General features: G+C 44.8%; 1 protein-coding gene across 1 annotated transcript in view; it reads left to right on the top strand.

Moving 5' to 3' along the window:
• Positions 1–5,933: 5,933 nt before the first annotated feature.
• Positions 5,934–16,621, top strand: part of RHPN1 (rhophilin Rho GTPase binding protein 1) — a 147,560-nt gene continuing 136,872 nt past the window's right edge. Inside the window, exon 1 of the mRNA XM_033929895.1 lies at positions 5,934–6,119. Within this exon, the coding sequence (XP_033785786.1) occupies positions 6,084–6,119 (36 nt within the window). The 5' untranslated portion in view covers positions 5,934–6,083. The remainder of the gene's footprint in view (positions 6,120–16,621) is intronic.

Raw genomic sequence — 16,621 nt, 5'->3', positions numbered from 1 at the left:
ACTAAGTCTAAAAAATTTGATCATGTAACACCTCTCCTCAAAAAGGCTCATTGGCTTCCTGTTATTCATAGAATCACTTATAAGTTATGCATAATTATTTTTAAAACTCTAAACAATAAGACCCCTGCATTTTTATTTAGGTTACTTATTCCATATTCTGCAAAGAGAATTCTACGATCTAGCGAACAAAATCTGCTATCTATTCCTTCATTAAAAATTATTAATACGAGGAGACAATTTATTTTTTCATGTACAGCACCGCAGACTTGGAACGCCCTCCCTATTTTTTTACGGGAGGAGAAAGAGTTTGGAAAATTTAAAACCGAGTTAAAAACCTTCCTTTTTAAAGATGCCTTTACAACATAATTTTATTATTGGAGTATTATATTTTACTTTGTTATACCTGTGTTACCTATTTCCCTTTTGTATTTTCCCTCAATGTTTCTTCTTTACTTTATGAATTGTATTTCATCCCTCCTTACCCTATGTTTAGTAATGTTAAAATTAAGAGCAATTTACCATTATTTAAGTATTTGTATGTATTGTATTGTTTTCTAATAATTGTAAATTTTATAGTGTACATCGCTTAGAATGTTTGATTAAGCGATTAATCAAGTCACCTAATAAACTTGAAACTTAAACTTGAAACTTGAAGTAAGTAGATTTTCATGTTGTACATTTTTCTTTTAATTTTTGTTTAAAAGATATTAAACAATACATTAAAATATCCTGATTTTTTTAAATGGACGAGCAGAGTGAAGAGTGGTATATGGCACATAGAAACATAGAAATAGACGGCAGATAAGGGCCATGGCCCATCTAGTCTGCCCACCCTAATGTCCCTCCCCTACCTTTGCCCTGTGAATAGATCCCATGTGCCGATCCCATTTGGCCTTAAAATCAGGTACGCTGCTGGCCTCAATCACCTGTAGTGGAAGACTATTCCAGCGATCAACCACTCTTTCAGTGAAAAAGAATTTCCTGGTGTCACCTCGCAGTTTCCCGCCCCTGATTTTCCACGGATGCCCTCTTGTTGTCGTGGGACCCTTGAAAAAGAAGATATCTTCCTCCGCCTCGATGCGGCCCATAAGATACTTGAACGTCTCGATCATGTCTCCCCTCTCTCTGCGCTCCTCGAGCGAGTATAGCTGTAATTTGTCAAGCCGTTCTTCGTATGGAAGATCCTTGAGTCCCGAGACCATCCGGGTGGCCATTCTCTGCACCGACTCCAGTCTCAGCACATCCTTGCGATAATGTGGCCTCCAAAATTGCACACAGTATTCCAGGTGGGGCCTCACCATGGATCTATACAATGGCATAATGACTTCCTCCTTACGGCTGACGAAACCCCTTCGTATGCAATCCATGATTTGTCTTGCCTTGGACGAAGCCTGCTCCACTTGATTGGCAGACTTCATGTCCTCACTGACGATTACCCCCAAGTCTCGTTCTGCTACCGTTTTTGCTAGGATCTCGCCATTAAGGGTATAAGACTTGCATGGATTTTGGCTGCCCAGGTGCATAACTTTGCATTTTTTGGCATTGAAGTTGAGTTGCCATGTCCTAGACCAGCGCTCCAGTAGGAGTAGGTCGTGCATCATGTTGTCGGGCATTGAATCTTCGTCTGTTGTGCATTTGCCCACTACATTACTTAGTTTGGCGTCATCGGCGAATAATGTTATTTTACTTCGAAGCCCTTCTGCCAAGTCCCTTATAAAGATGTTGAATAGGATCGGGCTCAAGACTGAGCCCTGTGGCACTCCACTGATCACCTCCGTCATTTCGGAGGGGGTGCCGTTCACTACCACCCTTTGAAGCCTACCTCCAAGCCAGTTCCCAACCCATTGCATCAATGTGTCACCTAATCCTATAGAACTCATCTTGCTCAGCAACCTGCGGTGTGGTACGCTATCGAATGCTTTGCTAAAGTCCAGGTACACGATGTCTAGGGACTCCCCAATATCCAGCTTCTCCGTCACTCAATCAAAGAAGCTGATCAGGTTTGATTGGCATGATCTCCCCTTAGTAAATCCATGTTCTCTGTCTCAAAAACTAGAGCAGTTAGGAGAAAACTGGTGCCATTTTTTTGGAATCAGCAGGTCAAATATACCCAAAAACAGGTCTAACATTTGAGGCACCAAAATGAGTTGACCAGTGTAATTTTTAACCACTGACTACCTTCTCCATAGGCAGTCTTAAAGATTTCACCCATGTTGATACCCAGAGCACTGAACATATGCCACTACTATTAGGGCAAATATCTGCACACTATACTCCTACATCTAATGTATAATATAAGGCTACACCTACAAAATATGAACACAAACACTCCTATTATATTAGAATCAGTGGCATAGCAAGGGTAGGAAGTTCCCAGAGCAGTAGCACCCCTCCCCCCCATGCCCTCCTTTCCACTTCCCCGCTCCTCCTGCAGCCCCCCCTGCTTCTTCCCCACTCCCACGCCACACTCATACCCTCCCTTACCTCCCTTACCTCTTTAAATCTTCGACAAAATGAGCAACTTCTCCGGCCTCCTGCTTATGCCGAAAAATTTAAGCGATTAAAAATTAGCACAGGCCAACTAGTGCACCTTAACAAGTAAAAACTATATAAAAACAAGAAAAAAAAATCAGAGATGCAGCATACTGTGCATGCTGCTGAAAGCCTGCACTGTTAAATAAAATCCTTTGACTTAATTTTAAAGAGAAAGCTTTTGTTGAGGAGTAGAAAATGCTGATTTGGGACATTTTTATAAACAAGGTGTAAAAAATGGTGCTCTTATATGCATGTGTGAGGAATGGTTTCAAGCAGACCATTTTGATGCCAGGCTGCCCTGTGCAGATAAGAAGAGTGAAAAGAGAAATCCCAGATAAAGAGTCCTATTTATAAAAGGGCATCTGACAATGTGTGAATTTATGTGGCCAGCAAAAAGACTCGCAGATTCACCCTTTGTTGTCTTTAGCTGATTTTCATTCTGTTTTGCAAGGTTTTATTTTAACTTGTGTTGATCATGTAAATGGGGGTGTGGTGGGTCTTCCACTGCGTACCCTTAGGACTTCACATCTTGCATCAAATGCTGCTGTTAGAGTTATAGGGCTAGATTCACTAAGCCCACCGATCAAATCCCAACCACTTAGTCCCAACCTTTGCGACCCGAACCCGATTCACTAACCTGCCTCCTGTTCCGATTCCGATCCGCGCATGCAAATGAGGGGAAATGGCATACAAATATAGGCAGGCAGCGATTCACTAAAAAAAATGAGGGACACAAACTGGGCTGGCTGATCCCAAAACAAGCGACTGCTGAGGACCAGTCACACATCTCTGCCGACTCTCCTGCTCCACTGCTGCCCTTAAATCCCTGCCAACTTCAGCCCTGCTCTCTGTCCTGATTCTCCGCCCTTTCCACGAGCTCGTGAGTAAAAATTAATAAATAAATAAAAACACGGACATCAGACGCATACGCAGACCATCTACAGGTAAAGTAGATGTCCCGCGCATGCGTCTGGCAATGCATTCCAGAGCTTAAGTATTCTCTGAGTGAAAAAATATTTCCTCCTATTTGGTTTTAAAAGTATTTCCCTGTAACTTCGAGTGTCCCTTAGTCTTTGTAATTTTTGATGGAGTGAAAAATCGATCCACTTGTACCCGTTCTACTCCACTCAGGATTTTGTAGACTTCAATCATATCTCCCCTCAGCTATTTATTTTCCAAGTTGAAGAGCCCTAACCGTTATAATCTTTCCTCATACAAGAGGAGTTCCATGTCCTATACCATCTTGGTCGCTCTTCTTTGAACCTTTTCTAGTGTCACTATATCTTTCTTGAGATAAGGAGACCAGAATTAAATGCAATTTACTCCAGATAAGGTCGCACCATGGAGCGATACAGAAGCATCATAATATCTTTAGTCTTGTTAACCATCCCTTTTTAATAATTCCTTGCATCTTGTTTGCTTTTTTTTTGCTGCTGCCATACATTGGACGATGACACCCAGATCCCTTTCTTGGACGCTAACCCCCAAGGTGGACCCTAGCATCAGGTAACTGTGATTTTGGTTATTCTTCCTAATATCAATCACTTTGCATTCGTCCATATTAAATTTCATCTGCCCTTGGACACCCAGTCTTTCAGTTTCCTAAGATTTGCCTTCAATTTTTCACAATCTGCATACGTTTTAACAACTCTGAACAGTTTAGTGTCATCTGCAAATTAACTCAAAACACAGCTTGGTAGTTGACAAGCAAACACACATTTCATCATCCACCATCTGCAACTGTTCTCTTTTTTTCGATTTAATTTCTGTCAAAGTTCACAAAGATAAGAAGATTCAAACGGTAACAAAGCCGTTATTGTTGCTCGAGTTAGGATAACTACTGCATAAAAAAATAAAAATAAAATTGCTTGCAGTTAATTTTCAAGGACCAGTCGTCAAACAATGATACTTGTCTGGGCGGTTGTATCCTTTCCAACACAGACACTCATAACATTGACAGACTCTTGCCTGCATGATGTACATGTCATTTGCTTGTATCTGCTTCAAGCAAGTCTGGGGCCTAGCACCTTCCTACCAGCAAACACACTTCACTCTACACAACCCCACACGTACAACCAGAAACAAAAACATCTTTGCATACCCAAAGATCACAGGCTGCAAATACAAATCCTTCCTAGGCAGAACCTTCATGTTCCAAGCAAAAAGACAGCAATCCTGGCTGGGAAACCACATAAATAAAGCCAGGCAGACCTACAACACATTCCGAAAATCAATTAAAACCGTTCTATTTGACAAATTCCTTGTTTAATGAGATCACCTCTCTCAGGTTTTTTTTTTTGTTGTTGTTTTTTTTCATTTTATAACCCATTGTATTATGTAACATCTTTCTTCTCTCATGTATTCTTTCACCATGTTTCTCCAATTCATGATGTAACTTCCTTCTTTTTGCATTTTGTAATTCGCTGATTGTCTAGCCTTCTTTCTATGTGAACTGCCTAGAAGTCAGTTTGACTATGGCGGTATAGAAAAATAAAGTTATTATATTTATTTTAGTGTATACGTATTAAGGGACATGTCCAAGGGTCTGGACGGCTTTTCAAAACCCGGTACTTTGTCCAGGTTTTGAAAAACTTCCTGACAAAATCACGTCAGGAAGGGGCATCCACGCATGCACTGATTCAATGCGGTGACATCACGTGCATGCATACATGTATGTGATGTCATTGCATTGCATCTGCCGATGTGTGGATGCTGTCTGGGGTTGAGGCTGAGAGGCGGAACAGGGCATGACAGAGGCGGAACTGGGCAGTCCTGGGGGTGTGGCCATGAGTCTGGATTTTCCCAAAGGAAATCGAGTAGCCTTATGGCAGGGGCAGGCAATTCCGGTCTTCGAGAGCCAGGTCAGGTTTTTAGGATATCCACAATAAATATGCATGAGATCGATTTGCATCTCAAGGAGGCAGTGCATGCAAATTCATCTCATACATATGCATTGTGAATATCCTGAAAACCTGACCTGCCTGTGGCTCTCGAGGACCGGAATTGCACACCCCTGGACTAGGCAATTGGCAGCAGCACCAGCTCATGTCCCATAGGATGTGCAGCAGGGCCTGTGCACCTGTGCTTTTGTGGACCTGCAGTTTCGAGAAACCGGCGCTTGAAAAGCAAATAAGTGCAGAGAGCCAGCTGGAAAGCGATCAGCACGACGGTCAAACAAGCCCAGCCCAGCGGTTCCAGATGTTGCAGCTTTCACGGCCAGCAGGGGGCGCGCCAAATCCGCTCTTTCACCTTACGGCTGTCAGAGGCTTCTTTCAAGCCACGCCCCTTCAGTGACGTCAGGCGAAGGGCCACGGATCGGCGTCGCCAAGGCAACAGAGCCGCCGTCTTAGCAGTCTTTTTGTTTGTTTGTTTGTTTGCCGTCGCGGTCGCAGACGCTTCCTTCATTCCTACGGGACGGCTCGGCCGTCGGTCATTAGCTTGTCCACGCCCCCCGCACGCGATTGGTTGGCTCGTCCCCCTTGCCTCTCGGGGTAACGCGCGAGTCGGTGGATGGTTGAGTGGAAGCGGCGCGCGGTCCTGGGCTCAGGATGAGCGAAGCCCCGGAGAACGGCAGCGTGAGGAAGGTAAGCGAGGGGGGAGGGGGTCTCCCCCAGGACCCGAATTCATTCATCCGCTTTAGCTTCTCCTTTGCACATGAAATAAAGAGGAACAAAGGGGGGGGGGGGGAACTGCACCTTCATGCACTGCATGCAACAGGTCTCGGGGGGGGGGGGGGGGATTTCTGGAGAGGTGACACTGCATGAACGGGGGGGGGGGCAGTGTGTCCCAGGAGAACCCCTGACTGTTTACCCCGTCCTTTGCCCAGATAGGAGCTTGCAACAGGATTTTGCATGCTCTGCGTGATTTCTTTTTTTTTTTTTGCAAACCGCTCCTGCTCCTTTTGTTTTCGTTTGCCCAAAAGCACTTTGGATATACTGTATAGTAATGTTGCATTTCACGTATTTCTTCCTTTGGCATAACTTAAATCTTTGATCAATAATTTGGATCTAGTATTACGTCTTTGGGGAGGATGCTTTAATCACGGATAGAGTTATGTGCCCAAACTTACAAATAGCAGCGGATATTTCCAATAAAAATCCATTTTATACCCCCTTTGTTATAATACGTTCTCTCGGTGACCAAATGCATTACAATATTGAGCTTGAATGTGCATAAAATAGGTTTTCATCTCCAATTTTTAGGTGTGATATTATTTCTGTACACAATATTCTATATAATACACAGTGTCAATCAAAACATACCTTGATTAAATTAACCTCTGCTAACATATTCTTAATATGAGATTTTATGCATAAAATAAGAGTTGTAGGTTAGAGCAAATTATCAAACTGGCACAGGTCCTTGTCTTTGAAAGGCATACAATCAGGTCTGAAATGATTTAGGGATAAGGGTAGCCAACCTCTTTATATCTTTCAGCCCTGTCCTTATATAATTTTAATAATTGGTTAATTATATATTAATTAGTGTGGTCCATGTATACCTATTTGCTTACAGTAATGCAGGCTGGGAATTTATGCTAAATGTGATATCGGGTGCCATGAACATAAACATATTTAACTGGAACAATGGCTTTACTCTGTTGATTGAATTAATATTTATTCATTAATTTTATACTTAAGCAACAAATTGCACTATTATTTAATCCCCCCATTGCCCCAGGTACATTAGATAGATTGTGAGCCCACCAGGACAGAGAGGGAAAAATGCTTTGAGTACCTGAATAAATTCATGTAAACTGTTTTGAGCTCCCTTGGGAGAACGGTATAGAAAATTGAATAAATGAAAAAAAAGTGCTAGCATTAAAATAGTCTATGTTGTGTACTTAATTACATAGGCCTGTTTTAAAGAAGCCGATTACCGTGGCAGCCGTGGTAATGGCACTGAAGCCCATTGGGAATTAATGGGCTTTGGTGCTGTTGCCACATAGCAACCACTAGTGTGACTTTTTTAAAAGGGGGGTTTATTTAGGCAACCATCCAGATACTAGTTCAAAGGGGTCCTTTTATCAAGGCGCGGTAGGGGTTTAACGTGTGGAATGCCGCGTGTTAAACCGCCTGCCGCGCTAGTCGCTAGCGCCTCCATTGACCAGGCGTTAGTTTTTTTGCTTGCCGCAGGGGTTAGCGCATGATGAAATGTCCGACGCGCTAACCTCACTAGCACGGCTTGATAAAAGGACCCCAAAGTGTATACCCGTGCCCTGCTTACCGCTGAAACAAACAGAAACCAAAGAACAAAATACCACAGAATGCTCCAAATATCTAATTGGTTTTTGTTGTTGTTGTTGTTTTTTTTTTTTCTTCAACTAAATCTTAGGTTTGTATACCGCATCATCTCCATATTCGTGGAGCTCAGCACGGTTTACAGGAGAAGGGATGGAGAGGAACTACAATGAAGGGTTAGAGGTCCAAGTATGACGAGTTTAGAGGGCTTAGAATGCCGGAGATGGAATAAGTATCAGATTTTTGAGAATAACCAGGTCTTCAGATGTTTGTGGAAAAGTTGGAGAGAGCTCCGGTTCTGAAGAGGGGAGGAAAGGTTGTTCCAGAGCTGGGTGATTCTGAAGGGAAGGGATGTCCCTAGTTTTCCTTTATGGGAAATGCCTCTTAATGAGAGGAAGGGTAATTTTAATTTGTGGGTGGATCTGGTGAAATTAGGGTTTGAGGAATTCCAAGAAAGAGGGATACATGGAGGGGGGATCCCATGTAGGATTTTGAAAACTAGACAGGCACATTTTTAATGAAACTACTACTGAAGAGTTTTCTTTCAGCTCCTGCAAAGCCTCTGGAGCTCATTTTTGCTGGTGATATATGCAAAGTTTTGGGTTTATGGTCCAAACAAGTGAGGACATTCCATGTTTCATTGGTCAAGAAGGATGTCTTTGCAGGCAATGTGAAAACATAAGGCCGCTTGAAGATGCATGTTGGTAGGATAGCTGCTGAAGGTGAACTAATAGATCTCTTAAAGTCAGTCAAGGCGGTATAGGATGTGATACGTTCAATGCGGAATCTTAAAATGAATCGTTTGTTCATTTATAGCATTAGTATGTAATCTGATTCTAAGTTAATTCCCATTTGAGAGGTAGAAATCCGAGGGAACCGTATGTGCTGGGCGGTGAGAGGCTGATAAGCACTGACGAGGAGAGGGACCTTGGGGTGATTGTGTCTGAGGATCTAAAGGCATCTAAACAGTGTGATAAGGCAGGGACTGTAGCCAGAAAGATGTTAGGCTGTATAGAAAGAGGAATAACCAGCAGAAGGGAAGTGTTGAAATCCCTATATAGGTCATTGGTTGAGGTCACACTTGGAGTTCAGTTTTGGAGGCTGTATCTGGCAAAGGATATAAAAAAGACTTGAAGCGGTCCAGAGGAAGGCACCAAAAATGATAAGGGGTTTGAACCAAAAGATGTCTTTTGTTTGTATGTCTTAAAGAATATTTTAATTCCATTGCAAATCGCGTTGAAATTTTTTGTAAGCGTTTTTTATCAAAGCTTAATAAAACCTGAAACCAGAAGAGACTGGAAGACCTAAATATGTCTACCCTGGAGGACAGGAGGGACAGGGAAGATATTATACAGATGTTTAAATACTTGAAAGGTATTAATATAGAACCAGATCTTTACCAGAGAAGAGAAAATGGTAAAACTAGAGGGCATAATTTGAGGTTACAGGGAGGAAGACTCAGGAGCAATGTTAGGAAATTCTTTTTCACGGAGAGGGTGGTAGATGCCTACGATGCCTTCCCAAGGGAAGTGGTGGAGAGGAAAATGGTGATGGATTCAAAAAAGAGTGGGATAAAAATAGAGGATCTCTAATTAGAAAACGAAGGATGTAAATTAAAGAGCTACTGGTCAGACTTGCACAGACTGTGTCCCATGTGTGATGATTCGGTGTAGGATGGGCTGGAGTGAGCATCAATGTGAACTCCACTAATATGGAACATGAAAAAGTTGTTGGGCAGTCTTTACGGTAGACATCCTGCAAACAACGGGATGGTTGGTTAGGCTGGAGTGAGCTTGGACGGCAACTTCAGCAATTGGAACCTAGCACAATACCAGACTTTGCAGTCTACGGCCCAGAAATATCAAGGAAGAGACAAGTTAATCTAACCATGTATTTTTTAATGGGTATAACTTATTGGCAGACGGGATGGACCATTCAGGTCTTTATCTACTGTCATTTGCAGAAACCCAGAGAGTAGCAACATTCCAGAGCTGAGATTGTGATGTCATAATGCCTAAGAGCCAACCTCAGCAGTGATGTCACAATAGCTTGATTGTCCTTTACTTGGCTCACATAAGAACATAAGAAATGCCATACTGGGTCCGACCTATCTAGTCCAGTATCCTGTTTCTAACAGTGGTCAACCCAGGTCCCAAGTACCTGTTAGAAACCCAAAGAGTAGCAACATTCCTGAGCTGAGATTGTGATGTCATAATGCCTCCTTCCACCAATGCCTAAGAGCCAACCTCAGCAGTGATGTCACAGTGGCTTGACTGGACGGCAACTTCAGCAGTTGGAACCTAAGACAATACCAGCCTAATTTACAGTCTACAGCCCAGAAATATCAAAGAAGAGACAAGTTAATCAAATCATGTATTTTTTTAATGGATATAACTTATGGGCAGACTGGATGCATCATTCAGGCCTTTATCTGCCATCATTTACTATGTTACTATTTGCTTTGTCCGTCTGTCTATGCCACTTTTATAATTCTGTCCTGTGAAATGCTCTACTGCTACTTCCTGATTTCTTCTTTTGTCCTACGAGTATCTTTTTGCTATTATTTGTAAAACTAGACTGGTGAGCCCATGGCACGGCCTCTCTATCTCTCCAGACCCCCACTCTGGAGTCAGATATGGCTTTCCCCAACCTTCCTTTTATGCTACAGCTCAGTCTTCTTTGGGCCACCAGTAGCTCAGCGAGGTGAGCCTGCTGCCTTCGGCCTGCCCTGGAAGCCGCCTCTCTGCTACGACTTCCTGTTTCCTGCTTAGGTGAGACGCTGCAGAGAGGCGGCTTCCAGGACCTGCTGGTGGCCTGAAGAAGATTGATCTGCAGCATCAAGGAGGTAAGTGGGGGAGAGCCACTGGACTTCGGGGATATAAGCTAGCCCTGCCAAACTGGGCGGACTTGCGGGCTGCCTAACCTGTTACAGACTCCCCCATTCTAAAAAAAAAAAACCTGTCCAGACACCTGGAGAGTCCTCTAAAAAGAGGACTTGTCCAGGTTTTCCTGGATGTATGGTAACCCGTGGTTGACCAAATTTGGGTTCAGCTTCAGTGCCGAAACTAGTCTGAAATCTGGATTTGGCAATGCCTGTGCATTATTGCTTGTAACTGAAACTCCCCTGACAAAAAACAGGGTTACTCTGTGTTCTGCTTCCTCCCCCCCCCCCCCCCAGCACCCCCCAACTGTAAGCTGGCAACCTTTTACCACCCATAAGCCCTCACTGTGCCTATCTTAGAAGCCCTGGTGGATCTAGTGGCCTCTTTGGGGCAAGAGTGATCTCCAGTTGCTTCTGCCTTTGCCAGCTCTGCAGTTGAAATGGCTGCTGCGACTTTCCACGGCAGCCTCGTGAGACGACTGCCACGGGATGTTGTAGGCAGCCAGTCTTTGCTTTTAACTCTGGATATCTACACTGAAGTAACTTAGGTTTTGTTGCCAAAGTCTTTTCCATAGACCTAGAACTAAGCAGTAGATTTAAAACAGACTGGAGGAAATATTTCTTCATTCAGCGTGTAATTAAACTCTAGAATTAATTGCTGGAGAGTGTGGTGAAATCAGTTAGCTTAACGGGTTTAAAAAAGGTTTGAATAATTTCCTAAAAGAGAAGTCCATAAACCATTATTGAGATGGCTTGGGGACAGGGCTGTGGAGTCGGAGTCGAGGAGTTGGAGTCGGAGGAAATTTTGGGTACCTGGAGTCGGAGTCTGAAGTACAAAAAACTGAGGAGTCAGAGTCGGAGTCGGAACATTTATCTACCGACTCCACAGCCCTGCTTGGGGGAGGAGTGTGTGGCGCAGTGGTTGGATCTACAGCCTCAGCACCCTGGGGTTGTAGGTTCAAACCCCGCGCTGCTCCTTGTGACCCTGGGCAAGTCACTTAGTCCTCCATAGCCTCAGGTACGATAGATAGATTGTGAGCCCACCGGGACAGATAGGGAAAATGCTTGAGTACCTGATTGTAAAAACCGCTTAGATAACCTTGATAGGCGGTATATAAAATCCTAATAAACTTGAATCCACTGCCTATTACTAGGATAAGCAGCATAAAATCTGTTTTACTACTTGGGATCTAGCTAGGAATTTGTGATCTGGGTGGGCCACTGTTGGGAACAGAATCCTGGGCTTGATGGACCTTCGGTCTGTCCCAGTTTGATAGCTCTTATGTTCTTATGAGAGCCAAGTATAGGACAATCCAGCCATTGTGACATCAGTGAGTTTGTCTCTTGGACATTGGTGGAATGAGGCATTATGACATCACAATCTGAGTTCTGGAACGTTGCTACTCTTTGGGTTTCTGTCAGGTACTTGTGACCTGGGTTGGCCACTGCTGGAAACAGGATGCTAGTCTGACCCAGCATGGCAATTCTTATGTTCTTAATAGGAGAAAAGTCTTAGTGAATCATGCTTTTAATTTCCATTTACCTCCATCTGGAACTGACCAATAATTATGAATAGAAATTTTCCTGTTCCTCAATTGGAGGTGCGAGCTAGAGAATGACACGGTAGCTGTTACCCATGGCTAGCTGCAGGTAATCTTCCAAAATGATGGGAGGGAAAAAGTGTGGGTACGGGGACAAGGCCATCCACTTTCCTGTGGAGCTGTGAATGGCCTTGTCTCCGCAGTTAAAGGAGGGAACGCACATGGCCCCCTCCCTCCTTCCTACCTAATGGCCGCATCTATCTCTCTCACTCCCCCCTTACCTTTGTGGCACATTTTCTTTACAGTGTTCAAGCCGCCAGAGCCTGCTTGAAATTGCTTGTCTGCGGGCGGAAACTTCTCCTCTGACGCGACCGGAAGCTGCGTCAGAGAAGAAGCTTCCGCCCGCAAACACACGTGACTTCAGGCAGGCTCCAGCGGCTTGAGCACTGTAAAGAAAAACACGCCATGAAGGTAAGAGGGAGGGAGATGCTCAGACCGCGCAAGGGGTGCTGAAGGGTGGTGGAAAGGAGCAGACGTTGAAGGGTGTGGCGAGAGGGAAGGGTGGTGGTGGAAAGGAATGGAACAGACGCTGAAGGGAAATGGGGAAGAGAGAGTGGGGAGAGGAAGGGAAGAGAGATGCCAGACTATAGGGGGAAGTGGAGGGAAGATGAGTGCCAGACCAATTGGGGGAGGGAGTGGAGGGGGAGATGGAAGGGAGAGGCATAGTAACAGAGCAAATGGAAGACGCAGAGAGAAGGCAGACAGTGGATGGAAGGAATTGAATGAGGAGAAGATGAGAAAAGCAGAAACCAGACAACAAAGGTAGAAAAAAAATTTATATTTCTTTTCTTTTTTTTTTTGCTTTAGGATAAAGTAGTATATTAGTTGTGTTGATAAAAATTTATAAAACAAAGCCCTGCCAGCTGAACATCTCTTTTTCCAGTTCAGCAGCCAGAACTTTGATTTATAAGGAAGGAATAAGCTAAATATTGCAGTACTGAGGCTTGTATGGATGCCATGGGGACAGTAGTCGCAGGGACGAGGACAGTAGTGGTCGCGGGGACGGGGGCGGTGACAGGGATGGTGGTCGCGTTGATGGGGACAAATTTTTTTCCCCATGTCATTCTCTAGTATGAGCATAGAGTCTGCTAGGCTGTTTACTTATGTGGTGTCTGCGGGCATTTGTAAGTACTCTATTAAAGTATAAACGACCCCTCCCCCTCTCTCTTTTACAAAGCCATGATAGCGGCTGCTGCGCGGCAAATATTTTGATGCCCACTAAATTCCTATGGCCGTTGGAGCAATTACTGCAGCTTTGTAAAAGGAGCCCAAAACGTGCCCTCTTTGTCCCCTCGTTTGGTTAATTGGCATTTCCCTTATGCCTTTATTTTAAATATATATATAGCTCGTTGTTTTTCTTTATTGTACACCGTGTTGATTTGACTTTATTTGTTAAAAATGGCGGTATGCCAAAGAAAATAACTAACTCTTTTTCTGTGCTCAATTTGTTATAATTGTGGGAGGTATATTTACGAATGTTGCCTGATGGAGATTTTAATGTTAGCTTAGCGGATGCCTGTGCTTATTAGTTGGGCTTCGTCTAATTAAGCTTTTGTCATAGGACGGGTGCGTCATTGCATTACCACCTGGACAGCTGTCCTGTTTTTAAATAAATGAGGGGCGGTTCTGCAAGAAAAAGGGAGTAAAATTCTCCACAAAATGATATACATGTAGCTTAATAATGGTGCTTATCGGATTAATTAATGGAAGAAGTCTCCCGTGTGTGTACGCGTTAAATTTAGCTCATGCTGTTTTCAAAAGTAATGTTCTGCCCCCATATTCATGGATGCAGGCTGCTTGTTTTGTATTGCATAGGGAAAGGGATTAGGATACCGCCTTTTTCTACCTTTACAACCACACTCAAAACAGTTTCTATATGGGCATTTTCCCTGTCTGTTCCGGTTGGCTTACAATCTATGTAATGTACCTGGGGCAGTGGAGGATTAATCCTGCCCTTTTACGAACTCGCACACGTGGTTTTTAGTGCCGGCCGGCGTGCTGCATCCTTTGCGCTGCTCCAACGAGATCCTAGGAGCGTTGGAACAGCGCAGAGCATCCGGTGCGCCGGCTGGGCTAAAAACTGCTTGCACGTTTTGTGAAATGGGGGTAAGTGATTTGCCCAGAGTCATAGGGAGCAGTATGGGGGTTTGAACCCACAACCTCGGGGGGGGTGGGGGGGCTGAGACTGTAGGTCTAACTCAGGGATCTCAAAGTCCCTCCTTGAGGGCCATAATCCAGTCGGGTTTTCTGGACTTCCCCAATGAATATGCATTGAAAGCAGTGCATGCACATAGGTCTCATGCATATTGATTGGGGAAATCCTGAAAACCCGACTGGATTCCGGCCTTCGAGGACCGGAGTTGCCCATCCCTGACATAGACACTCTAATCCAGGGATCTCAAAGTCCCTCCTTGAGGGCCGCAATCCAGTCTTGTTTTCAAGATTTCCCCAATGAATATGCATGAGATCCATGCGCATGCACTGCTTTCAATGCATATTGATTGGGGAAATCCTGAAAACCCGACTGGATTGCGGCCCTCAAGAAGGGACTTTGAGACCCCTGGTCTAACTGCATTGCCACACTCTCCATGCACAGCCTGTGTTTTAAAAGATGAGATTGTGCTCTCAGACTACAAAAGTATGTGATGTTGTAGTTCTCTATCATAGGCTCCTTCGGATTATGGACTACTTCCTATTGGTTGCTTGCCTTCTGCGTATGCTGGGTTATCAGCAACCCCTCCCCTCCCCCTTCCCGGGTTCCCCTTTCCTCTCTGCCCTGAGAGCATGGTGGCCAGCAGCTCTCTCTGATCTAGCCAGTGTTTGTCTGCAAAAAAACACTGTAATTCCAGCAAGGTTTTTTTTTTTTGTTTCTTTGAAACCTTTGTATTCCACAGCAAACCACAACATTGCTACTCACTGTGTACTGAAATACTCTGCCAGTTCCCTGAACCTAGGGTACACTGTTTGAGAGTGGACTAATAGCAGAGGCTACAATTCTTTACATAACAACTGGAGCTGCAAGTTAATTATTTCCTTGTTTTTAAGTTACTTCATTAAAAAAATTTGCCTCAGAATTGAGTCTGTTCTGATGATGTTATATGCTACAGTACTGGGTTTAAACTACCTGACAATTTCCAGGGAAAGGTCAGAATAAGTAGTTCATAGGTGTAATGCTGTATTTTTTGCTCCATAAGATGCATTTTTTCCACTCCCAAAAAGGGGGTGCGTCTTATGGGGTGAATACACCTTGGGCCCCCCCCGGCGTTCTGCTGCTGATCGTTGCCCCTCCCCCCCCCAATGCTTCTGGTGCTGCTCGCCGCCCTTTTACCCAATCGCCGCCACAGGAAAGAAAGAGAAGGGCCACCGGCGTGCAATCGGGCCCACAAGTCTACCCGACATCCATTCTAATGTCGGAAAGAAGATCCGGCCTGACAATCACTGGCCTGGACCTTATCTCTGACGTCAGAATAGACGTCAGGGGAAGGCTTGTGGGCCCGATTGCACACCGCCGGCTCTTCTCTTTGTGGAGTTGCGGCAGCAGTGGGCAAGCGACGGACCAGGGAGGAGGAATCGGCGCAGCAGGAAGGAAGGCAGGCAGGCTTCAGTGCAGGAGGAAGGCAGACTTCGGTGCGGCAGGGAGGGAGGAAGGCAGGCAGGCTTTGGTGCAGGAGGGAGGAAGGACAAAGGCTGGAAGGCAGTGAGGGGGAGGGAGCATGAACTTGGGGCATAATAAGGAAGGAGGAAGGGAGGGAATATTTGGTTCAGAATATTTTTTCTTGGTTTTTCCTCCTCTAAATCTAGGGTGCGTCTTATGGAGCGAAAAAGACGGTAGGTATTTTCCTGCCTTCCAGAGGGCTTGCAATTTGGACTTGTTTGTACCTGAGGCACAGAAGGACTAAAAAGTGGCTTTTCCAAGATTAGGAGCCACAATGTGATTGGAACTCTGCCTTCAGTGGGTCTCAGCCTGGTGCTCTAACTCAGTGTATCACATACTGTGTGCTGCCCAAGATTCCGGGGAGGATGAGAGGGGCTGGTGTTGGCTGACTGCCTGCAGGACGTGCCTCTTATGGCGAGAGACAGGACCGCCTGTAGACAGTCAACCGGTGCTAGTGCCTGTCCTTCTTTCCGCGCCTCCTCTTCCATTCCAGCACCTCCCACTGGTGGCTCAGGACCCCGTCTGGAGGGCTTTCGCGCATGTATGGACGTCGACCTAAGGACGTTGCACATGTGTGTGATGTCACTGCGTCGACGTCCGCACACTTCCGGGTACCCTCGAGCCGTGGCTTTGCAGAGTTTTCGAGACCCTGCACTGTTTTAAATTGTTCTAATTTGGAGCCATTCCTCTGCTTCTAGATGTGGCACCG

Source organism: Geotrypetes seraphini, chromosome 2 (genome assembly GCF_902459505.1).
Source record: "Geotrypetes seraphini chromosome 2, aGeoSer1.1, whole genome shotgun sequence".
In the NCBI taxonomy this organism is placed as follows: domain Eukaryota; kingdom Metazoa; phylum Chordata; class Amphibia; order Gymnophiona; family Dermophiidae; genus Geotrypetes; species Geotrypetes seraphini.
Note: the sequence above shows the minus strand (reverse complement) of the source record. Positions and strands in the feature narration are given on the sequence as shown.